The 26580-nt window shown below is 39.4% G+C and overlaps 1 protein-coding gene across 23 annotated transcripts in view; it reads right to left on the bottom strand.

Moving 5' to 3' along the window:
• The window catches only part of FOXP1 (forkhead box P1), a 575342-nt gene that overhangs the window by 18411 nt on the left and 530351 nt on the right, over positions 1 to 26580 (bottom strand). For 17 of the 23 annotated variants that reach the window (XM_070492654.1, XM_070492648.1, XM_070492645.1 and 14 more), the window contains 5 exons: positions 24864 to 24951; positions 12743 to 12826; positions 2959 to 3160; positions 2775 to 2854; positions 2076 to 2177 (listed from right to left, as the gene is read on the bottom strand). In XM_070492654.1, the coding sequence (XP_070348755.1) occupies positions 2076 to 2177; positions 2775 to 2854; positions 2959 to 3160; positions 12743 to 12826; positions 24864 to 24951 (556 nt within the window). The remainder of the gene's footprint in view (positions 1 to 2075; positions 2178 to 2774; positions 2855 to 2958; positions 3161 to 12742; positions 12827 to 24863; positions 24952 to 26580) is intronic. The other 6 variants (XM_070492659.1, XM_070492656.1, XM_070492655.1 and 3 more) reach the window with 1 other exon arrangement.

The following is a 26580-nucleotide window of genomic DNA, read 5'->3' as shown; positions in this document are numbered from 1 at the left end:
TGCATAAAAACAAAACAAAACAAAAATCTCTGGAAAACACTTGGCATGTTATAATCATACTAGATAGGACAAATTTCTCTGCATATAAATTGCAGTCTGGTCTTTAAATAAGCATTTTCTTTTTTATATTGCACAAAGGCATAGCAAAAGGATGCTAAGAGTTTACTGTTATCTCCTAGAACAACACTGAGGAGGTTGAAATAAATAAACAAACTCAAATTTCCTTAAAAAAATCCAGAGCATGTATACATATAGGAGACATAATTGGAAAAGAAACCAACATTTCTTCTCGTCCTAATCACTGTCTAAGGTTCTAAAGTAAGCATCAAAATGTACACAACTGAAAAGACGTAAAGAAGCCACATATGAAAAAAAGATTGCTGTAGATCTGTCTGAACTATACAACCATGTAAGTAAAGATGAAAAGTCAAAACTTGAGTTTTGTTTTCAAATACTACATATCTAAGCTAGAAATCAAGAGTTTCCCATAAAGATGAGCAAGCTCTTTTCAGTCATAACTTTAACTGGGCATTTAATCTTTTGTCTAAGATCACGATACAAATAAAGACACATAGAGAAAATTATATGTATTTATGAGTCACAAGTACTTCATCTCGGATTGTTTATATTAATGGCACTTTTTCCTGCAGTTCGCAAAAATGAAAAAGTTAAATCTAAAGATCTGAGCTTAAATATCATACTCACAACTGGTAATTATTTCTAAATTTGATCATTTGCTATTTATAAAAGATAATTTTGAAGAAAATGCCTGCTTCATGCTTATACTTCCTAAATTTTGAAAAGCATTGGTAGCTAAAGATCCTTTGTATTTTCTCTCCCAAGGCAGGCTGAGAAATAGAGGTAAGGGCGCCCTTTGGCATCCATGTGTCTTAATGGAAATCAAAAAGATAAATTGGGCCACAATAGATATTCACACCTCTGTAAAGTGGATGAATTAAACCTGCAGTTACATTCATTTTCTTTTAAAATGCTAATTTATCAGGAACGTAACAAGGAAACATGTTTTCTGTTTTTGCTTTTGTTTTTCTCCCCAAAATTAAGGAAGTGGCAAGGAAGACATTTATTTCAAGCTAAGCAAATTTTCCTTGTATCCTGTAATAAATCTCTACTATATAACAATGACATGTAAAAGTATCCTAAAATATCTGCATTTTAAATGTTTCTAAATGTCTTGGAATTTAGGGATTATAAGAATTCTCAGTAGAAAAAACTGCAAAAAAATAAATGTCATATGGTACTTGCCCTCTTTTATAGCAAGAATATTAGAAATCAAGAAATTCAAAGTGAAAAAAATCCAAAAATTTGTGAGGGTTTAATCTAAAATAATGGAATAAGTACTAATGGAATCTATGAACCAACTGCTAAATTGGGAATGAGGTTTGTCATGTGACCTCATGCCTTGTTGGGGACATCCAACGTGGAGCTACGGCATATGACCTGTTTTATAGCAAATGGTGGTAAAAGTGAAGTTACATAATGCAGAAGTTACTAAGACAGTCTCTTGACTTAAAAACAAACAAACAAAAATAACCCAACTTAATATATGTGTTCGCCATATATAGTGCTAGTACTTGGACGGCACAGCTTTCTCCACTAATTGGGTTAAGGAGCTTTTATCCAACCAATGAAGGTTAAGTCAAGTTTGTCTGATCATTTCTCCAGGTTCCTAATGATTTAAAAAAAAATTACCTATGCATCTCTGCAAATATTGGTGGTGGCTAAAGACCAAAAAGCATGAGGTTTGTGTAAGTAATAGGACAATCTCAACATTTCGGCAACAGTGGTCATCTGCTCCTTTTCCCTACATATTCCAATCAAAGAGAGATCATTTCACTGGTTGGTCCATCCAATCATCTGATGCCAATGTAATGGGAGTCTTCCATCTGAGCATTTTAACCACAATGGAACTACTTTCTCAATCAGATATTCCTATAGACTCTCTGAATGTAGCCAAACAATATAAATGTAACTTAAAACAACTGTGTTTTATCAACAACAAACTCTCTTCTCTAAACGGCAAGACCCAAGACTAAAAGGCCTGCAAGTCAGCTTACCTTCCACGTGGCTGCATTGCGTCGGAAGTAAGCAAACATTCGTGTGAACCAGTTATAGATTTCATTTAGTGTTAGCTGCTTTTCTGGAGATTCGAGAATGGCCTATAAAGCAAAAGTAACAGAAGAAGATAATTTATGACCAAATCAGCAGAATGGTCATTACACAGTTTCTTGAAAATATAAAATAACCATGAACAGAGTTAAATCCTAGGAAAGGTTTCACAAAATGATCTAAGATTAATGATTGTATTTAACAGTTCAATAGCAAAATTCAAAATGGAATTATCTAATTGTTTTGAGTTTTTATTTCTGTTTCCGTACAGAAATATTAATTTATTAGTCATTCATAAAGCAGAATCAAAGAGAAATGCAAAACATTTCACTAGCTGATTAAAGCTCAGTAATTATTTAGAGCTCAGATTAATTCTAGGGATCAGAGATTACTGTAGCTTGTGATAATTGACTTGCCATCTTTAAACAGGCTCATTTTCACTGTTGTGTGAAATGAATTTCCTAATAATCACATCGTATTGTAATACTTAATCAAAAGCAATTATGTTATATATTGCAGTTTTAAAAAACCTTATAGAAAAGGGCTTAGCATGCTTGCACACCAAACGGTTTTAAATCTACTTCATCAATATAATATATCCACGTATACCTTTTGATATAGTTTTACGTACTGTGTTATTTACTTACCTGCCTAATTAAAGATGCATATGTAAATGGTGGTCTAACTTCCGCGTTCTTATAAAATTCTTGGTTCTGCGCAATATCTGCTAAATAAGAATCATTGTCCTATTAATTATCACTTTTTAAAAAGAGGCTGGTCTACAAGAATTACATATTACAATTCTACATGAGCCAAAAATGGAGTATCTACCTGAAGAAATGGGCACGTTGTATTTGTCTGAGTACCGCCTGCGGATGGGTCCCACCGTGTGCATGCTGGTGGTGGTGATGACGGAGGGGCCTTGGGTGACAGGAGTGATGGGGGCGGTTGGGGTAGTTGGCGTATGAGGTAAGCTCTGTGGAGAAGCCTCTGATGCGGACTTGGAGAGTGTGACACTTGATACCAGATTCAGCTGTGAGGGAAAGAACAATTCTTAGCAGATCTTCAGAAAACCAGGGTGGCCAAGAAAGCATCCGAAATCCAGCGGGAATGATACAGAGGATGCCTGGCTAGTTTTATTCCTCTAAGTAGATGCTTAGAGGTGAGATATGAGATACAGATAGGTGTTATCTAAAGACTGTTAAATGTTTATAGACACACAAAGGGGTTGCCTAGGCTAGCCTAGCCAGTTTGAGAAATTCTGGGTCAAAACATTTCTTTAACCATGACTTCGCACGCTCTTTAATAGCCTACTTTGCCTTGTAAACCTCAAAGAGGGAGAGGGAGTCCTTGTCGCACCAGTGAACACTCACGTTTCAAGAAACATCAGTCGGTGTACATTCATAGAGACCTGAGCTCTCCAACAGAACTTCCTGCAATATGCTACTGCAAGTGAGTAACTATTTGTACTTAAAAGTTTAATTTTGATAAAAGTTATTTAAATAGCCACACGTAGCCAGTGGCTACCACATTGGACAGCACAGGGATAGGCTACTCCACTCCATAATTAAACTTCATGGATGGGAATGACTGTAAATATGTTTGGCCTATGACTCGTATTAAAAAGAGTGGCACTGATCCAATAAGCCATCGCAGAGTTCTATCAGTTGGCAGAGACTAATCTTTGAAAGCTTTATGTGTAATCTTCATTAAACTCTATCAACTGTAGGATTGGAATCTATTAATTTAAAAAGAATGCGGCATGTGAGAGATCTGGAACTGTAAAATGTGACTTTTTTCCCTCCAAGTTTCAAATGTTGAGGAATATAATGGAATAATCTATTGCACCAAGTAAGGAAATGAATACTATTTATTTGAAGTAGTCTAGAGGAAAAGGAATGAGTGCTGCTTTGACTCTTTCTCTCTTTCCCTTCTTCCCTCTCTTTCTTTCTTTCTACTATCTATTTCGGCTTCACCCTGAAGTGCTTCTCTTATCAATACTGGAAAACAGGCTTGTCCCCCTTTCCCAAAATTTGTTGATACAGAAATATTAAGTCCGGCTATGTCGAAGAACTTGGTTGTTTTCAACATATTTATTACAGTTTACATAGAATTGCTATCTCAGATACTTAGAGCTGCCCCAAATCCAAGAAACTTCAGTAAAGTAGGCTTACTTGGTAACATCTTCTCAAACCAGATTTCCAATCACTTAACAAGTCTATTTCACCATTGCGACAATCCTAAGTACGAGGCATTATTTGTGGAAAGTATTAAAAATGAGATTCCTCTGAGACTATAATCAAAGAACATATTAAAAGTCTTCTCAATTTGTTGAAAAGACTCAATCTTACTCATTCTCTAGTAATAAAAAAAAGGCCGTAAGAAACTTTCCTAATATGTTTAGGGTAGTTCCATAAAAAAGCAATGCATTTGAAGAAAACATCAAACACCGTTGGGGAAGTATCAATGGAAAAATGCTGACTCAGCTAACAACAGACATCCCTTGCCCCCTATACACACACCATGTCTGAGGAGAGCAAGCTGTGGAGATGGTACTGCCCTTACAAACCCCCCAGCAAGCTGGGCAGATGCTGTGAGCTGCTTATGTATTGGTGCTGGAAACTTCACTTCATGACACACACTTGCACACTAAGGGCTGGCAGTTAAGAGTAGAAGCCATGGGATGGAGCAGAGCTGAGAAGCCAAGGGGGAAGGCTGGGGCTGACCTCTTCTTTGCCTTGGGCCTTAATCACTGACCAAGTGCAGGAACTGTATGTACAAGCATCAGCCCAAGCAACGGGTCAAGGAATTTAGTGCACAGAAGGCTAACGCTCATGAATATACAGCTTTTAAAATTCAGATGCTGCTAAACCTAAGAATATCAGAACACTCTGGGAAGTGAAGGATACCATTTGTAAAAATCATGTTACAAACCACCTGCCACTGTGTGGTTTCATTTACTTCTCATACCATCACTAATACTTCTGATGTTATTACTCATCTTTTACGATAAGCAAACTGAGGCTCATGAGAGATTAAATAACTTGCGCATATTCACAACCCGGACCCAAAGTCAGACACGCATTTGTGATTCTAGGCCTTTCCTATGATCATCTTCTGATGCCCAGTTAATGGGAAAAAGAAACATTTACCAGTTTCATTTTTCTGTATGCTCATTTTTGGAAAGGATTCAGTGAACACCTTTTATCCCTGTTTATAAATGACATTCAACAAATATTATCGAGCAGATATAAGGTATTTGGTATCGAAGTGACAAAAATAGGAACAGAACACACAATTGCGGCCCTTGAAGAACTTACCATCAAACGCAGACACACTGGTTAAAGGAAAATGTGCACAGTAACAATAAACCAATTCTGAGGACTAACTCTACTTTTTGGCTTTTCTTTTCAGTTTACAAACATTACCCTAAACACCGTGGCTTTCTTAAAAGAGGAATGAAAATTATAATATCAATACAATGTCCTTAAGAAATATGCACGCTCCTTTCCAGTTTTGTGAGGAAGAGCACCAAGTCCAGGGGGTTCTAGTCTAACTGCCAAAAGTCAAAACTCATGTAAACATTCAGCCAGTGCAAGCCCATCTTTGTGGGTGCTCACATACAAGAAGATCAGACAAGTCACATGGTACAGTGTCATAAAACGTGAAAAGAACGTAACTCTGGTAGCTTTCACAAAGGTCTTAAGACTTGGACTGTTTTACCAAAAAAGCAGCAGTGAAAAATAAAATCCCTCCAGATTAGCACAACCCACAAAGATGCAGGAGAATTTTCTGGAGGTTTTTGAACATGGGTACAAGTGGAAATAAACAGTAAGCCAGATGAGAGCAGAGAGGGTTTACCAGGCTTGACAAATGACACCGTGATTCACACCCACTGCTGGGCCGTCTCTAATAAGCCACAGAGGAAGCAGCCAATCTCAGCTAATTACCAGATAAAAATGTATTGTAAGGACTCTAATTAGGAGATGCGAATGGAGGTGATCTAATGATTAAATGCTGCATTCGAGTGACCCCACCATCAATGTGCAGTGGTGCAAGATGTCACTGGAATATTTTGTAGAAACAGTAATTTTATTTCGAGGAGGGGAGGCAGTAATATTTGTAATGATGGCTATGAGGTAAACTAATTAAAAGATAGTTCCTAGAGGAAGAGGGTGGCGGAGAGCAGCTGTGGCCATTCCAAAACCAAGTGCCAAGTCTCAACAGAGGAACTGCAGTCAAGTGGAAAATTTCTGCCTGACCTCTGCCCTTGCTATTAATTTGCAGGAAAACTAATGACACATATACATATTCCCACAAAATTGTTCTAATTGCTAATTTGCCAAAGGAGCCCAGATTCCAAATTAAACATGACTGTAGCCTGTGAGGGACGGAAGAACAAAAGCTATAAACTCCAAACAGAGGGGGATCCGCCTCGTGAAATCATTTGAAGGCTGAACCAACAAGTTAATGAAATGTCAACCTTGTCAACTGCTATAGAAGTTTCTTAACTTTTAAACTTTTGTTGGATGATCACATGCTTGTCTTGAGGAGAAACTGTCTTTAGGGGGGAAGGTCATGCGGGAGAGATAAGATGGAGAGTGGGGAAGGATTCAAAACAGGCTCTGTGTTCAAACCTGCTCTTTTAATTAAGGTCTCTCTGAAAAAAGGGAACCAAAAAAAAAAAATTAATTACAGGCTTAGAACAGAAGAGCAAATCGGGAACGGTGTGGATTTTGCTGTAATCTTGAAATATTCATCTTAATTGTAAACTATTAAATCTTAATATAATCATCAATTAGAAATGAAAGCATATGTGCTTCGTGTTTCTGATTGTACTTAAGGTTTTAAAAGATAATTTTTTTCCGGGCCATGGAGCAGGAAGGGATTGGACTGGGAGGGTTTCTTTTCCTATTTTTCTCATTGTGTTCATTTTCTATTTAAAAAGAAGTTGCTATGTTTAGAAAAGTTAGTAACTCTGATATTTTCTACATGGCAAGTTTCCATCATGTGATGATTTCGGCAAAGATAATCTCTTTGAAACTCTGGCCAAAAGTTAAATTCTTATGTCACTTAAAATTGCTGTAGGGTTTTATTTTTTAAATTTATCTGTGCTCTCAACCACCGTCTTTTCCCCTAGTTCAGTTACAGGACTATCCTGGAAATCTTATCTATCCGAACTATTGGAACTCTATCAGCTACCTAATATTCTGCTTCGCCCTCTTTTAAAAGATTAATCTTTACTTTTTAAACAGTAACCTCCTCTCTCTTCTAAAGAAGCTGAGTGACTCACATTTTTAAAAAACAAACAAGCCGCTGATGTAAACCCCCGACAGAAACAGACTTGTCATAAGTATTCCCATAAGAACTCGTTTTTATTTTTGTTTGTGCTCTTGCCTCACATGAAAACAGATTTGGAGAACAAAAGACAGACCTGAAACCAAAACACCAAGGGACCCAGCTGCTTAGTAGGGACTTTCAGGCTCACAGAACTCGTTTTTCTGCTGTTGGTTTTCCTGGCCTGAGCGGGCTCAAGTCCTGCTTGAACCACACGGCGTTTCTAGACATGAATCACTGGCGTTCAGAGACAGCCTTTTTGAGGCTGAAGGGACAATACCAGCCCGTGGGGAGGCTGGGACGGGGGTGGCAGAGGCAGGCTTTTGTTACGAGCCTTTCTTTGCCTCCCTTTACCATCTCAGCCCGGCCTGGCTGCTGTGTTAGAACCTGGTGCTGGTGCAGGGCGATGACTGAGAAGGTGGTGTCACTGACAGTGATACTAAAACCAGGAAAACTGGCACTGAGCTGAGGAGGGGCACTTCATGAGAAACGGTATACATAAAAACAGTTTGTGTGCCTTGTTCTCGAATCTCTTTTTATGATAGCCTAACATTATTTCTCCAACTCTAAGGCAAGGCAGCAGCAGCCAGAAAGATCAGCCATTTCTTGAAGAGTTAAAAGACCCTTTTTCAGAGGGGGAGAACTTTGTTTTTATAGTAGCTAAAAACGATTTCAAAACAGTCCTAATTGCTATGGTTAGAGGAAAAGAGAATGCGTAAGAAGGAAAACCCAATACTGGATTTCACTTCGAATATCCAAGTTCCTGTAAGTGTTTTATAACATTTTCATAAAGAAGGATATACTACCTACACCATTAATTCCTTGCCCACCAAAACTGAAGGAATGTGCTTTCTCTGGGATCAGGAGGCATTCTCTGGTGTGTAGGAATACCCGAAAGCAAAGCGTACCTCTCGTGTACTCGGCATCATAAAAGACGATTTACAGAATTTCCTGACATCATAATCGTGAAAAGTCTTTTTAAAATATCCTTGACAACTTCATAAAGTCGTAACACAGACATGCTTCTTGTCATTGTTTTGTTTTGTCCTCTGAGTTACGCCTCCCTCCAAGGCAACATCTCAGCAAATCCTCCATGGAATGAGCATGGAGACATCAACCCCCAAGCCATACGTTTTGGTGTTTACTTTGAGAATGTTATTGAGTTTGGAACAAAAGAATATCAATCATTCTCATTATGATCGTTTACTACTGTCTGATTTTTTGCTTTTGCTTCTCTTAACATGGAAAAGACAAGAATATTTTAAAACTCAAAATACAACAAATTTGGCCTCCAAACATATGTCAAGAAAGGCTTTTCCCATTGCCTGTGCTCAATTCCTAGAACATAGAGCTGTTCTGGTAAACTCTGACATATCCTTTTCCCTGCAGGGTCCAGCCTTAATGAAACTAAAAGTATGAAAAGCTTATCTTAGCTGATGTTGGCAATTCCTATCTTGCTCTGCACTGATCCTCTGGGCATACCCTTCTCTCCCAGCTCCCTTCTTCAGAGACACACAGACCCAGGCACCTACTCTTAACCCAAGGAGAGACTCATGAAGAAGCTGACTTCTTTCCATTTCTTTTTTTTTTTTTTTTAAGATTTTATTTTTTTCCTTTTTCTCCCCAAAGCCCCCCGGCACATAGTTGCACACTCTTAGCCGTGGGCCCCTCCAATTGCGGCATGCGGGACACTGCCTCAGCGTGGCCCGATGAGCAGTGCCATGTCCGCACCCAGGACCAGAACCGACGAAACAATGGGCCGCCTGCAGCGGAGCGTGCGAACCCAACCGCTCGGCCACGGGGCCAGCCCCTTCTTTCCATTTCTTCGCATTCATCTTATAGGTTTCATCTTGGATGTCACTTCTCCCAGGAGTCTTTCTCGCCTCCACCATGATAGATCAGTTGCTGTACTCATACACAGCATGATTCATGCAGTGGAAATGTGTGTGAGTGAGTGTGCATGTTTGTTTATTTATTTGTTGAGGAACAGGAAGGCTGTGAACTCACATTCCAGTTCACCTATACACTTCCCAGTGTGGGTCAAACTCATGTCCATATCTACAAACTTGGGACTGTCTCGAGGTGAGCACATCCTCTAACTATCCAAATCTGAAGACGAGTTCCACGATAGGATCCAGAAAACACGTCTACGAGCTGATGTAAGAACAATCCAAAGAGGTTTTGGCAGTTTCTTTGATGCGATGAAATGGGGACTGATTGGAGGATTGGATACAACAAATGACACTTCCCACCCAAATGGCATTAGGGAAAAGCAACGTTTACAGCAAAGCATTCTATCACTTAGTGACTAAGAATTTTTAAATAAACAAGAAGTTCCTTTTAAACAAAAATGGAAAAAAGAAAAAAAACTGCATAAACTCACTAGCAAGGCTGTAACATGAAAGTCCCCATCTATGGTTAGATTTGAATCCTGGTGGCTGCTTATTTCAAATCAAAGATTCTAGAAGCACACACATTTGAACATACACTATGCCTTCTATTATCAAAGGTGGAATAAATTAATTACATGCAAAAGGGAATATCTGCACATTAGAATCGATCACCAGATAGCTCTGTATCCCTAAAGCTGAAAGAATCAAGGGTTTGCTATATGTGTGTGTGCCTTTTTTTTTTTTTGCCAAGGAAGTAAAAATTTATGCAAAACACTACACGTCTACCTTTTATAATTAATTTCCCAATGCCTCACCTATACATATTTTAATAATTCCTGATTTATAAGATGGTATCTATAATAAAATTTTCTATTTTCCAATAAATGAAAAGAAGGCAAGTTCACTCGGCAACAGAATGTCACACAATATCTGCTTGTCAGGCACCAATTTTTACTTCTTACATGTAAGTTAAAGGATAAGGAATTTATAATGCTGCCTGTGAAGGGAACCACTTTTCATACACAAATGTGATCTTTTTTTTTTCAAAGGGTAATACAACAGTACATTTACATAAACTAATCCAAACAATCTATGTATTTGACAATGGCAAACCTCACACAGACGGCCTATTGTTGGTTTACATCTTGGAGTTCTTTATATTGGCTTGTAGCGCTGCTCTAGCTGTCAAAGGTTTGACTTGGACTCTAAATAAATGGTTATAGAAGTGCTGTGCAGCGATATTGGACTTCTTTGCAAAAGAAAACCTGCTGTGTATGAATTCAAAAGCTATTAATTTTTCAGTCAAAAATATTCGTGCCTATTTCTTTTAATAAAGAAATACTGTGCTGAGCTACTAAGAGATAATGTTGACTAGTGGTAGAGAATTTTCAATAGAGCAGTTAAAAATAAATTTAGTAGGAGGTCCCCTTCAAAGTTATAATTTTCCAGAATGTAAAACATTTTTTTTTTTTATACTAATCAAGACAAACCTTCCTTCCTTGTGCACTTCCCCCACGTCTGCTTTTCCCTGTTTATTGGCTGCTTAACACCGGTCCTCATGGAGATTCCCAACGGTCCTTTTGTGGCCCATGTAGGCTTACATATATGGCGCTCCCTGCCAACACCTGGCCCCATCACTCACTGAGCGCCCCCACGGGGCTTTGCAATTCTCTCTCTCGTTTTATCCCTCCCCCTCCCAAGGAGCCCCATGATCCAAAAGGAGTCCATTCCTAAAGTGCTGAGTCCAAACATTATTCTACCATTGTTTTTAATCCATGGAGGAAGAAGGAGATAATCTCATTCTCCCCTTTGTTGCTAGGTTTAAAGAACCAAACCTTTCGTCCTGGGAAAAACCGTTTCCCTACAAACAAAAGCCATGTGAAGACTTTCAGAGAGTTAGAAGGCAATCAGTTCCCTTAGCAATCGGCTATGCCCACTGGAGAACTCAGCTGAGTCGTTTCAGGGTCTCACCAATTTGCTTAGCTGGGTTCATATTATTCCCAGGATCCTCCTTGAAAGGAGGAGTTGCTAAGGAATAGCACGAATAGCACAGTTGACTACTGATTCCACAATACTGAATGGTCTGGTCCCCCCTCCTTTCTTTTTGGTAGCCTACACATTCAGTCCTACAGCCATTTACTGCAAAATACATGAAAACTAAGGACTCTTTCCTAGTAAAAATGGATGCGCAGAGTGTTTAATGATTTTATGTCCTATATCTCAGTAATGTGTTCTGTTTCAGACATTAATTTTGTCTGCCAACTGCATCTTGGCAGGCTACCATATTTGCTGGGTTAATAGTCTGACTCCGTTTTATTTCTATCACCATAAATCATACATATATGGGTGTATGTTTGCTTTATTTATAGAAAAAAATCAGTCAAAACAGATAAACCAATACTTTGCCATTACACTGCATCATTGCATATTGATTAAAATTGCTGGTACTAACTATAGATTGTCAACGCTCAATTAATTTTCACACAGTGACTCCAAGCAAAATCAAATAAAGGCAGTGTACCTTTAAATTTTACAAATCTTAAAAATCAAGAAGCAAAGCGCTCTCTCCATTTTAAATAATCAGTTGAAGCTACTAGGAGAGTTTCAGAAATATAAGTATATGAGAAATACAACTGTTAAAGAGATCAATTTACAACAAGGAACGAGGCCCAAGACAGGGTTTGGGGTTTAGATACCATCTTTCTGCTTTGAGATTAACTGTCTGCGCCTGGATCACACTCTTCAAGGTCAAGTAAAAGGGAACAAGGCAAGAATTACGGGATTCCTCAAAGTCTTAAACATAATTTCAGCATACCATGGTGGGTTTCCTAACTGTGAAGGAGTGATTTTCACTTCAAACTCTTTAGTAACCATTACATGCTCTACATAATTTAGTCCTTAACTATTCCGATAGTGTGTTTCCTATGTCCTTCCTCTGTTATAGTTAGACTGGACCATCGCTCAGTCCTTTTCTCATACCCACTGTCTCTCAGCTGACCTAGGCTGATATGCCTTTTTCTTCTGCGTTGTTGGTCTGGCTGTCTTCCCTCTGCATTCCTACCATTCAGGAAGGCTATTTTTGCCTCCCAGTGAGCTCTCATAATACATTTTAGTACCCTGGTGTAGCACCAATCATCCGCCCCAAAGACAAGCTGGTTGGTTGGGCCTCGTGGTCAAGGACAGTGTCTGAATCATCCTGTATGTCCCTACATGCCTAGCGCAGTACCCTCTTTATAACAGGTAACCAGAAACAGTCGACTGAACTTAAGGCCTTCAACACTCAAAGCTGCCAGAGTAGGCAGCGCTCCTTCCTATGCTTGGCGTAGGGAAGCAGAGAAGAAAGAAATCCTGTAGGGTTTTCCCCCTTGGTGTAGTGCAGTACTCACGGGCTGAGGGGCGGCTTTGGGTTCTGTAGACTTCACATGCAGGTGGGTCATCATGGCTTGCAGACGCTCTTTGTCTTTTGCAAGCTAGGAAGGAGAAAATGCTTTGTTATTTCTTTGAATACAGATGCATGACTATTTTAACATGCCAAATGATACAGATGCCAAGTTAAACTATTGGTATCATTGCACATGACAATGTCTTTCTCATTGCTTAAGTGTTTTGAAATCTATATGACCATTGCTAAACTCCAAGTAACTGGAGGTGTCGGTATGAGATTTCTCAACACAAGATGCATTAGCCTTGAACTGGGAAATTCTAGACCTGTTGGCACCAAGGAGTCCCATGTAACACAGACAGCTAAAAGACGAAAACGTGAATCATGCCTATTAACCAAGCTTACTCATGAGGAAGCCGAAGGAAAATGAGCTAGGTAGCTAAAACTCATAAATTCATCTGTTGTGGTTGTGGAAAAACTCCTAGACAGATGGGTACATTTATGCAAAATTAACTTCATCTTTCTTAACAGGTAGGCATAGATTAAGACAGTGCTGGCAAGTAATATTAGGAGGGCAGGCGCAAGGCTACAAGGATTTATGGGTTCCCATTTTCAAGTGAACACAGAATAAGCTTCCTCATTCATGTTTCACCATGTGAGTACCTACTATGCAGTAGTCCCACCTTAACAGAAATTTAAGTCACTTCATTCTATAAAAAAAAAATCTTTTGAAGGCACAGGAGTTTCTATTCAGATGTACATAGTAGGCACTTGAAATACTACTTATTGGATGTTACTTTTGTTATGGTTGCCTTGAACTGTTTTCACATGATGATATTTTCACTAGTTCCAGACAGTAGGGCTTAGGGGACATAGCACAATTACCTCTGTAAAAGAAGTGGGAAACATACCCCCAAAAGATAAATGTATAGTTAAGACAACAGCTGTGGAATTTCGGGAAAATGTAAGAGATTAATATGAGAGAGAGAGAGAGAGAGAGAGAGAAAGAGAGAGAGGGAGAGATAGAGAGAGAGAAATGGTCTTAGTTCAGTACTTTTAAAGACTATTTCTCCAAAATAATGCCTCAGAATATGAGAGGGACTCTTTCCTTCTATATCACATAATTAACCTTAAGTCTTTTAAATATCAATAAATTTTTTGTAAGTCTAAAATTATTTCAAAATAAAAATCCACTAAGACATATTGTTAAATAAAGGTGTTTCAGGAACTGGGGAAAGCCAAGGAAAAAGAAAGGGTACAAAAGCCAGAGGGAAAAAGCTTTCGGCTTATCCTAAGTGAATGACTCAGTCTCAAGCCATATCACATTTGCTTTTTTTTCTTTTTATTCCCTTGTGGTTCAGGGAGGAATAAATTAAGAAGAAAAAAAGAATTGCCTTACAGTGTTAGCATTTATCTTTCAACAAACAGGAAATGAAAATGATACCATATTAGGAGCAACTTTATGTTATTCATCCTCTGTTCTTTAGTAAGTTATTGAACAGCCAAACTAAAAGATGCTCTGAACACATAACGCTAAAGGAATTCAGGTTTCAAAAGTGCTCAGTTAGAACAATTAAAATGTTAGCAAGGACATTTTTTACAGTTATTTGTTTTTTTTTTATGTAAGTGTCCTATACTTTTAGATGTTAAAACTAAAATATTCTCAGATTAAAAAAAAAATGTTTTGTTTTAAAATTGTCACAGGGCAGAAGGAATTAAGGCATATATATAAATCCTTCTTTTAAAAAACAAGTAGTCGTCTGCCATACTGAACATTACAAATTAAAGGGTGAGAGGTGATATTTATTAAAGAGTCTGATGAATATTAACTGTGACTTCTTTTGGACGTAAACATTGTTGAAGTAGCAATTAGAAAGACCAAGTAGAAGGAAAACCCAATTCCCTGCATCCAAAGGAATCGTCACCTCTGTATTCCATCCAAGTGTCTACCAGGCTGACCTTTTGCTGGTCACAAGGAGTAACACCACATTGCAAACACACATCTAGAGTTTGTACACGCAGTCACACCCACAACTCTGGAGGTCACTGCCATAGGAAACATTTTCTTATTTTTCCATGACAATATTACTTAGAATTCATCATCCATTTTGAGAATTACCAGGTTCCTTATTTTGCCTCAACGTCAACTCTACCAACCTAGTTCTGCTTTACTGTAAAAGATGGGCAAGGTTATAGCAAAAGGCAAAAATCCAAGTTTGTGTTTGATTAGTGCAAACTAGCATGTAATACATTCTTGGATGGGTTTTAGATTTTTATGATCAATTATAGCTCTAACTCTAACAGAACCTGTTTTAACAATTAAAAAAACCCTGCCAAATTCACTTTTTGTCTTTTTTAGGCAAAAAGGCTAAACATTCACACCTACTGAAACCATACATGAAACATGAAACTCCATGAGCTCACCGTCGTTATCAGCTTTCATGGCACCCTTTCATTATTATGAGAATAGAAACATTTAATATTAGTAAGTATATTCTAGCATTCCCTCATAAGCTGAATCTCATCAAAAGCAAAGGAAAGGAGAATGTGAAAATCAGTCCAAAGGTCAATTAAAAATTTGGTTAGCAAATTAAAAACAAATTTTTATGTTGTGATATCAAAAGAGAATTACTCTCTGAAAGCTTTCCTGGTGGGTACAGAGGGAGTATCTGGCATAAAAGGAATGGCAATGGGCCACACATTAAGGGGAGCTGCTCGTGCCGTGTTTGTTTAAATTAGCAAGGTTGTTCACCAATTCTGTAGAACAAGAGTGGAGTGAAATGGATGATGGACGTGGGCACTACAATCAGACTCTGCTGGATTCAAATTCTGGCTCTGCAACTCTCGGCACATTATGTAACCTTTTTAAGTATTTAGTTTCTCCTTCTAAATATGGAATAATAATTTCTGAACTTTGAAGGGCTGTTTTGAGGATTAGATAAGTTCTTGCACATAACAAGCCTAGCATAGAGCTTAGTGCTTCACGAAGGCTCAAAAAATATCTTTTTTTTTTTTTAAAGGAAAGTTAAATCAGTCCAGTCTATCTAGACTTCTACAGGCTGAGTGTATGTTTGGAATCTGGATCAACATAACAGGGGTTCGATGGAGCCTGCAGTTGGGCTAACTGGGGAGACAATTTTGCTGTTTTAAAGAATGGAAGAGAAAACAGAGGAAAGACGAAGCTCATTTCTTACGGATTTATTTCCTTGGTTCTCACTGCATCTTCCCCTCATCCTAGGCAAATGCTTTTTCTCCCCTTGGCTGGTATAGGCCATCCCCTCTTCTATTAGCCATGGCCTCAAATTAGGTTTTAGAGAGACCACAGTGTGAAAGATCGGAAAGTGTGTATTGCTCCGGAGTCACTGATAACCGCCCAAGGCTAGGAGCTCCATTCAGTATCTTCAAAGATAAAAACGGAGGAGATTAAATTCATTCTTTTAGCAGAGAAAAGGGAACATGGTTTTGGGTTCATTTAACATAATCATTTTATATGTTGTCAAGAGGACTAATCATTTTAAGCCCAATTTGGCAGTTCTCACTCCTGAGAAACAAAATTCTTTTGAAATAAATGAAGGACTTTGAATATGTAAAAATGCTAGAATTATTGAGGACAGATGAGAGGAAGGGGCCAAGTCACTCATTTGATTTCAGAGGAGAAAGACTGTTGTGGCTATTTCAGGTCCTCTAGTCCTATTCTTGTATTTTCTAGTCGTGGAAACTGAGGCTCGAAGGATGAACTTATTGAAGGTCATGCAACTGGGAAGGGGCAGAAATAAGACTAGAATCCTGGTTATATGATGCTTGGTCTGACTTTCCCACACTGGCATGATCATAAGAATCACTCAGGACACTTACTAAAAACACAGATCTTTGCCTCTTTCCTGAACTACTGAAACAGGATCGCCACGGAAGGGGCCGGATACGGAGTTTTAGCAGGCATCCAATTAACGAGCAGGCAAGTCTGGATTATTCCCATACAATGATCATCCCCAATTTAACGGTACGGGGTCGTACCTAAACTCGCTAATAAGCCCAACACTTCAAGGGAGGGACCCCGAGTAGGTGGTTTTAATAAGGACCCCGAGTGTCCAAGTTTAATGAGGCAGGTTTGGGAGACACTACTCTCTTCCGAGGACTGAGTATGCCTTACACAGAGGCTGTCCAGGTTTGCTCAGTGGTTCTGTATACAACGATGGTCCAAACAGAACTGACTGAGGCCGAACATATCCAGTTACCCAGGTCTCCAAAGGACACAGGATCAAAAGAAGAAAAACAAGAGGAAAAAACAGAAAAAAGCAGTAACTGGAAGGAGTAGAAATGAAATTCTTCTACCAAATTGAGTATTTACCAAACAGTTATCTTCGATCCACCTTATCAGTCTGTGGTCATTCACATGCCTTTGAGACTCAGCACCAGTGAAAACTTGTAAACAATTTCTTTAACACCAACTACAGCTCGCTGGTGGTAGGCAACCTATGGCTCATTTCACCCCAGTGGAAGAATTTCCCTACTTTTATTATATTCTGTCACCATCTCAACATTCCTTGCATGTTATTATTAAAGACTCTCTTGACATTTAAAGCAGACGCACACTAATACTCAGTCATAGTCTAGGAATTCTAATGCTCCCAGAGTTAAGCAGGATTTTAAATTATGAAAAATAAGTGTCTTGATTTTCAAAGGGGGACGTGGAAGTGAGAAACTCAACGACTCTCTGCTTTTTCTTGGCTCCAGTCACAAAGCAGTGGCGATACACAGCTCTGATGCTATTCAGACCTCTCTTCCCAGCATGCTCAGAGCTTACTCTGCGAGGCATGAGGCACTGTGAGGATGCGGCTGTGAGGAACCGTCCTGAGGACTGCCTTGAATGGGGTTAGAAAGGTCCAGAGGGGGACACATTACAGATAATACATTTGTGAAAGTCCAGGAAGCTGGTGTGATTACAAATAGCACCGCTAATGGTGGAGTAATCACATGTAAAGTCCTACGCTAATTGATTTGTCTTAGGCTTAATGTTTCCCTCTGCTATTGAAACTTGTGCACTTCTCTCCCTGCTGACACTTCCTTAGAGCTTTCAGTTCCTGGTGTAGATGATTTAGGTAACTTAGAAGTGCTCCCAGCGTCACTGAGCTCCAGCCTTCCCCTGCTGCCATGGACTGCTCAGGAGAGAACTCCATGAGGCAGAGAGGGACACGGCTTCACAAGCCAAGCTGTAAAACCAGCGATCTGCAATGCCGGGGTAGATGCGCAGAACCCCACTGGGCCATGATGACCCCCAGGTGAAAACTGTAAGGCAGCGCTGTGCAATAAAAGGAGCGTGGCTACAAAGGCTGGGTTAGATGCCTGGGCGTGGCCCATTATTTGCCCTTGGCTTTGAACGAGTTAATTAGATCTTCTAGATCTGTTTCCTCGTCTGTAACGGGGAGGGACATGGAAAATTATTTCTTTGGCTCTAAGAGGCCAATAACTGTGAATATTATTGACTTAGTAACACCCTTTCAAAGAACAAGAAATAGCAGAAGTAATGGTACAGTATCTAAGGTACATACTCATTCAATCTAAGATATTCACTGATTTCCAGATGTTATATTTTTCCTCTAAAAAAATAACTCTTAGGATCGAGGAAACAGGGTAGAATCTACTCACTGAGGGACTGTGAGGATTCAAAGAAATTGAGGGCATGAAGCACCTAGGACAGTGCCTCGGCATATAGTAGGAGCTCAAGAAATATCCCTTCAAATGGTTTCTAAGCTCCGTTATGAAATAATTAGAAGCAGAAAATGGGACATTCAATAGATCTCTTCCACAGCCAATGGATTCCAACTATTGTTAGGGTGACTAACACATCCCAGTTTGCCCAGGATTTTCCCAGTTTGGAAAGCAAAAATCCCAAGACCCAGGAATCCCTCATTCCCAGGTAAGCAAACTGTGACGGTCACCCTATTTCCTACCGAACAATTAAAAAAGAATAACATAGGGGCTGGCCTGGTTGCACAGTGGTTAAGTTCACGTGCTCCACTTTGGCAGCCTGGGGTTCGCAGGTTCGGATCTGAGGCATGGATCTACACACCCTCATCAAGCCATGCTGTGCCGGTGTCCCACATACAAAATAGAAGAAGACTGGCACACTTGTTAGGTCAGGGACAATCTTCCTCAAGCAAAAAAGAGGAGGATTGGCAAGATGTTAGCTCAGGGCCAGTCTTCCTCTTAAACACACACACAAAAAGAACAGTGTATTCCTCCACTATCCTTTTGCCTCTTCCTACAATCCAGGCAAATCCTTAAGTGGCTCCCTTGGCCTGGAACATCCTTGCCAATCACCCCTTTCCCTGTCACCTCTGCAATGCCACCCATCCCTCTTATAAACTCTGCCTGGTGTGCAGTTAAAGACGTGCCGGTCTCACCCTCCCTAGTAGGTTGAACATTACAGGAAGGAAGAGGCCGCCTTACTTATCTGTCTCCAGTGCTCTGAATACAATAGGTGCTTGATAAATAGTGACTGAATGGAATCGAATTATTAAAGAATAAAAGGTACACACCCCTCCAACTCCAGCCCCTGCCCATGCTAGGCAGATGAACCCTATCAGTTTGGCTCGCTCCTTCCCCCTTGGCTGCTTTCACTATTCATTTTCAAGGGTCTACTGGCCAAGGGGTTATAGGAAGTCTGTCCTGAGCCCTATCCCCTGACGCATGCTGAGCCATGGACATGATGAAGACGTTGGATCTCCAAGGCTTCTTTTTTCTTTCATTCAAAACCCATCTTCATACACCAGACAGGATGTGCTGACAACTGAGCAAGGCCACATGGTCGTAGAACAGATTAAAACCAATATATGTGGCAGGAAAAATGTATCTATACCATAATTCTCTCAGCTTTCTAAGAGAGTTAAGTCCATCGGAAGACTTTTTTCTTGTTGTCTATTAAGTTGGACGGTTTTCTCTTTTTCCAAAATGGAATTCTGATCCAGCCACTGAGCTACCTGTTGTGATATCTCATCCACAGCTTAATGGTTGAGAGAGCTCATAAGTACTTCCCACCTGAGTGAACCCAGGTAATTGGATTAATACGAATTTAAACCCTTAGGCCCATGTCTGGTAGAGAGTAGGTGTTCAACACTCAAGGAAGCTTCAAGTGCTTCCTTACAAGCCTGGCCCTGGCATCTGGGGTGGGCAATCCTTACTTCTCAACATATTTCCAGTTCCTTTGTTTCTTCCCCTTTGTCTTGTGGGGGAGGGGGCTATATATTTCATGACCTATATAAGACCATGCATATGGATTGTGGGAAATTTTTTTCCCTTCCAGTTCTAACTCATTTCCTTGAATGCATATCATCTTGAAGAATCTGTCAAAAGAGAACATCTAACAGATGAAATCTTAAAATACATTCCCTGACCTCAAAAAGTCACGTCCTTGACCAAAATAATTTCTATCGTGTCCATCTGTCTTGATGTTAGGAGCCTATGTGTAAGGAGCTCACACAACTCCTCTGGGTTTATAATACTGGGATTCCAGGTTATAGGTGGGGTTAATCCCCATCTAGTCCATTGGTAAGATGTCAAAAAATGACAACTGTCTTTATAATGAAAGGCAATTAGAAATAGTCAAAAAGGCTCAGAATGCCCACTAAGATGTCCTTTTGACCTCAATTTCCTCTTAGTAAGACCACTAACAGGGTGTAACATGAGAAGTGAATTAACCAATCTTTCTCTATTAACAAGCTCTACATAAGCCGTCCACTGCCAAGAAAATATGCATTATATATTTTGGTATCTTCCAAGAAAAATAAAACCAATACAGATGCATCTCAGGCACAGCACTGATTAGATAGGTCCAAGTCAGATCCCATAACCCATCTAGATTTCTGCCTGGCTGCCTGAACTCTCACCATTAGAGTCTTAAAAGCTTCTCCATTTAATTCAAGTGTAGTATTTTACAGATAGCACCATGAAGGGAAACATCTCTAGTCACTATTTCCTATTAAAAAAAAATTGCATGCAATTCTTTAGGGATGTTTGACTTTTGGGTAAGAGACACAGGGCCTTCAGTTTTGGGTCAGAGTTAAGGTTTCTGGGGTTTGGATTCAGGGGGTTGGAAAGGTACATGGGAGAGCATTCAGGTGGCCTTCACTAGCTTTGGTCTTGTCTCATGCTGGCTGATTCTGCTCTCCCAAATTCTCCTGTGGAATCCTCTTAGGATGATTCTCCAGGGTAGATATAATGAACCTCCACTGATCTGTACTGTAAGATCCCATTTGACCTTCTTGGGTTTGTTTTCACAATGGGGGCACACATGTGACCTCTCTTCCAGGTGTAAACACCAGAGGCCTAAGGACTGCTCTGTGGAGAGAGGCCTTATGAGTCCGGGTGGTAGGAGGAGATTTCTTCTCCTACTCACACAGTGAGCACTCTTAGATGGAATTGTTCAAACCCTGATTGCTCTTTCCTATAGTACTTAGTGGTACAAACATTTTTCAATTTCAAGTTAATAAATGGTGGTTTTGTAATATACTTTGAGATACTTGGAGGTTCAGGTATTTCCTGGACTGGCAAATGCCTTCTTTAAGGGAAACAGAAGTAGCCCTTGGGTCGGTCATGTCCAGGGCATCCCCTCTAGATGAGCTGATATACCAGTCTGCTGTTGAGAGAATGGGGAGCGAGGTCAATGGGAAACAAGACAGAAAGGCCACTGAAGCACAAGAATACCTCTTCAAAGTATTCTTGCTGCTGCACGGACCCGACTTCCCCAATACCTCAGGTTCTAGGGGCACCATGACTGCCACTTAAGTCAATTAAAAAGGACATTTCCAGACATGAGTGCATGAAACGGTAAATGCGACAGCACAAACATGGAAATGCTGAACGTCAGAGAAAGAGGAAGCCTAGGATGAATCTGGCTTTGAGTATAATTTTACCTTGCCACAAACCCTCCCCACTGTGCCACATCTGCAGCCCAAAGACGCTCAAATCTAATCCTTGATAAGGGCTTCTCGTTAACTCTGTCTCAGGGCAAGGGTTCTTTAAATACCAAAAACTGTTGACATTTTCTTGTGTATTTCATCTGACTGAATAATAATGAATGGATAAAATCTGCTTTGGCTTGGCCCCTGTCTAGCATTGAAACTTTCTCTTGAGCATATTTCTGGGCCTGTCAGCTAGCACTACCCAATGAATGGACGGTGCCACTGGAAAATTAGTTAGAGTCGACTTTTACTCTAGAATGTGAGAACTGGGAGGGCAGCCCTATCTGTTTCACTCACTCTTGTATTCCATAGTGGCTCTAGCAAGGTTCCTAATATGTTAGAGGCTCTGGGTAATGTCTGCTACATGGATCAGTAGATAAATGGATGAATGAATGAATATCCCCCAGCCAGCTTTCCATGACCCCCAAGATTGGCAGGCACCTGTCACGTGAAGGAGCTACTGGGGACATCTGACCAATGTGATGACCAGAATGGTTTCATACATGAAGGTTAAGAAGGAAAAGGTAAGAAGGGGTGAGAAGACCTTTAGGCAGCCAGGAAACCTAAAGGAACAAGCTGCTAATAAAGTGATACAAATTGTTTCTTCTGATCCTCTTGACCAGGGATTGCTTGGCAAAATTCTTCTGCAGGGGCCAGCCAGACTGTAAGCATTTCCAATTTTGCAGGCCACAGGGACTCTGTTGCAATTACTCAACTTTTCTCTTGTATCGCAAACGCAGCCATAGATAATGTGTAAATGAATGGGCGTGGCTGTGTTCCAGTACGACCTCTCATATGGACATTGAAACTTGAACTTCACATAATCTATTCTTTTGATTTTTCCCCCTCAACTATTCAAAAATGTAAAAACCTTTCTTAGCTCGTGGGATTTAGTCCATAGTCTGCAGTTTGTCAACCCCTGCTCTTGACAGGCACTATGTCATCACTCTAACCATTCTCGCAAGCTTTGAAGAAACTGAACCCTTCAGAATTAGCCTGTCCCTTCTTCCGTTAAAGCAAACTCAAGCAAAAATATTACTAGGAACATCACAGGTAACCACCACATAGTAACTCTGGCCAGATCATCTTCTTTGATGCCTATCACAAGCTGAAAAACCTGCCTTTAATTTGATTTGGGGCTGAAGGATGAAGGGAAGTCTATGAATAAATGAAATCCACAAATAATGAAAAAATCCTCCTATTGGTTTGTACCACACCCACAGGCCACATCCACCAAAAAACATTAAAGCTGCCAAAATTAAGTCGACTTATTGATGGTCTAACTCCTTTCCTTCTCCTGCCTTGTCTTCGTGCAGAGTGAGGAATAATGAATAAAAGAAATAATCAGTTCCTGAGTAATTAACAATGGCCTCACACTCAAATATGCAGTCTGGAATGCCTACCTGGGAGAACCAAGACAACTCCAGTAGACAATTTATTCTAGATGATCATTAAAAATTTAATTTTACCAATTAAATAAATAAATGCACGAACTTGAATTACTTTATAAACACCACCACCAGTACACATAAATTCAGGCAGATGAAGTCATACAGTTTGTTCTGTTGAATCCAGTTTTTCAAGGGCTTACTTGAAAAACACTTTAATCATAAGTGAATTTTGGGGGTGAGATAAATACACTACTCTTTTCCTTACCAATAAGTATGCTAAATTTAAAGATGTTTCCAAAGACTCATGTGCAAATTTGGAGATTTTAGGATATGCCCTTTGCCTGTATGAATATCATACTGTTCTGATAAGTTGCTATCTGTAGTCTGAATGGAAAAATATTAACCAGCTCAAGAAAATAAGTTTTGAGACAATCTTACTAAAAAAAAAATGTAATTTGTCCTATAAGATGATAACTAATTAAAAAAAATCCTTTCTATCCTGAAAAGTCACAACAAAAAGTTTAAGTGTGTTTTGGCTGATTCTTCTCCACAACTATTTGAAGCTGTAAATGACCTAACTCAGTGAAATTCCAAATGTAATTATCTTCTGTACTTAGCCTAGGGCTCTCCATATAGCTCGGCATTGCTGTCTTGCATACAAAATAGGCTTTTCGATGGCTGGTAACAATATAATGTACAACATTGTTTTAATTTCCCCTAGTCGGCTAACCTCTTGCCTACACTGAACCAGCCAGAGGAAGAAGCCACAGTGAGTCATCAAGCACTCAAAAGCATTCTGGAACTCGGTTGCATAAATGGGGTTTGCAGGGTCAGGCATTTGCAAATGTAAATTTTAATAATCTCCATTTCTGACCCAATTTTTACTTTTAGAAACTAATTTTCTATTAATTATACCAAGAATGCAATTATTGTTAAAATATGGTGGTTCATCAACAAGTTACATCAGGAAGTGGAACCGACAGTAAAAACGCCCGCTGTCCCTCACAACTGTGAGCTGCAGGAAAATTTGCAGAAGTTTATTTTCTCTCGTCACAAAATACATTCAACATGGCCCAGTGGATTTCCGAATACAAGATATTATACATACATATATATATAAAATATATATACACATTATATATATCTGACTATGTATTTGTATATGTATGAGTGTGTTTTTAAAACGTACGCAGTGAACTCTCAACTGTTCTCAGTGATGGAGAGAAAAGAAGACAATGAAAAATGAGGAATAAATCCACATACAGTTTCTGTTTTAACTCTGGAAACCACGCTTGCCTGTATGCTCACTCGCTCAGTCTTGCTCACACGCACTCTCTCTCCATTCATATTCCTTCTCTCTCAATCTCTCTCCCCAGCTTGTCTTCCTAACTGCAGGTTAATAATATTAGCGACTTCGGGGACTTAAACTAACAACAGATAACCCAAAAGTTAAAAGGAGAAGAGGGAAGGGAGGGAAAGTGAAAGAGAGATGGCAAAGCTAAAAGCGGTAACTGAGAGTTGGCTGCATACAGAGAGATGCACAGAACTTCGAGACGTCTGTGCAGCCGTTCCAAAGAATGAACTGAAGCTGAACTTTCCCAAAGAGCAAAAAAAAAAATAAAATAAAACAAAATAAAATGAAATGAAATAGAGGACAACAACAGGTTTGGACCTTCCATTCAATAATGAGTATACCAGAACTCATTACAGAACACTGCAGAAATTGGGAATTGGAGGGATACTGAGGTAATATTAAAAATAAATGTGGCTTTACCTGTAGCTCTAACTGCTGTACAACCTGCATTTGTACTCTACATTGAGCTGTACTTCTATCGTCCAGCGCATGCTCGCTGTTGAGATGTCTGCAACAATACATAGAAAATCATTAAGTGAAATGGAGAAACAAAAAGGAAAATATAAGTTACCAGGATGTTCAAGCATCAACTAGGCAGCGGGTCTAGTTCACAGTGGACAGCCGTTTTGTGCGTGGCCTGCCCTTCTCCGTCCCCACCATTCAGTCGTGTCATGACATAGAATTTAGTACGCTGTTATCACCAAAACAAAGTCTTCCAGGGAGAAGCTCTGCAGGGCAACTGGAGATAACCATTTACACATAAATACGAAAATTTAAGAAAGTCGAGGCGGCATGCAAGACCACCTCAATGGGTAGAAATCAGACAGGGCCCGCTAGATATTTCAGAGGAGTCCAAATTGTATGGGTCTGAATAGGAGCATCTGTTCGCGAGAAAACTGATTTTATATAACTGATGACACATCCTTATATTGAAATACATTAATGTGAATGTCAGAAACGGCAATGGGTGGAAAAACAACTTTAAACATATGAAATCTGAAATATGAACCTACACATGCAAAATATGTATCAATGAGAGGGGAGGAAAGTGCAGACAATTATTTAAAAAGAAAACTCTGCCTGGGTTCTTGACTGGTAATGGTCTGGATATCCAGCTTATAGATGATTCAGGACACATGCTGAGTATGCCCGTCTTGTGGCCCTTTTACTATTTATTAGATTTTCCAACAGGGAAAAGGCTAGCAAATTGAAATTTCAATCAGTTTTACCATATGCAGGAGCTCTGATAATCAGAGGGTTGAATCAAAGCCTAAAATCTTAAAAATAAAAATTCCTGTATCCATATCAGTTCTTTCTTATTAGTGATACAAAAGACTTAGGTAAAGAGATATCTGCCCAAATTCTCTTAACAACATATTTACGACATTTAGGCCAAGACACAATTTGGATTCAAGATAAAATGACTGAATACTTTCTAACAACAACAACAATGATAATAATAATGATGATGATAGTAATAATAGGGACAGCTGATTTTTAAGACTGTAAGGTGCTACCCCATTTCTGTTGCTTGTTCCAAATGTGGTTCAAAACAAGAAATTTAGAACCCGGGTTTGCAACCTTTCAAAACAACTAAATTAACGAAATGTTCACCCTTAGCACTTAACTAGGTAAAAAATGAAGGCTTATTCCTTTGTTAATGCATGCCTTCCTGTTTAACAACACTCAAAATGTGGTTATTTCATGTCCTAAAGCTACTTGGAATAACTTTCACCTTAAAAGTGAAATGAATACAAATTCTGCTGTTCTTCATACTTATTTATAGCCCACCCATCAAAAAAAAAAAAAGAGCAAAGAGGAGACATTATGGTGAACAACGGTAATGTACCTTCAAGATATTACCTCCAATCTCAGGCCAGAATAATGACTACAGTCTATTCTGTTTAAAGAGTAAATGAACAAACAATAGAAGACCACACAAGGAAGCCCGAGCTAAGCAGTTTCACAGGCTGCTCACTCACCTGGGGTGAATAACATTTTACAACTTGCTTTTAAAAAAGCCTGTTGTAATTGAGAAAATGGCCTAGTTCAGGTGTTCTTCAACAGGATTATTCAACCCCTTGAAATCAAGTGCAAAAATTTTAGCCTGTGTTCATTTTGGGGACCAGGGAGAGTC

Source organism: Equus asinus, chromosome 21, assembly GCF_041296235.1.
Source record: "Equus asinus isolate D_3611 breed Donkey chromosome 21, EquAss-T2T_v2, whole genome shotgun sequence".
NCBI lineage: Eukaryota > Metazoa > Chordata > Mammalia > Perissodactyla > Equidae > Equus > Equus asinus.
This window is presented reverse-complemented; position numbering and strand designations above follow the sequence as displayed.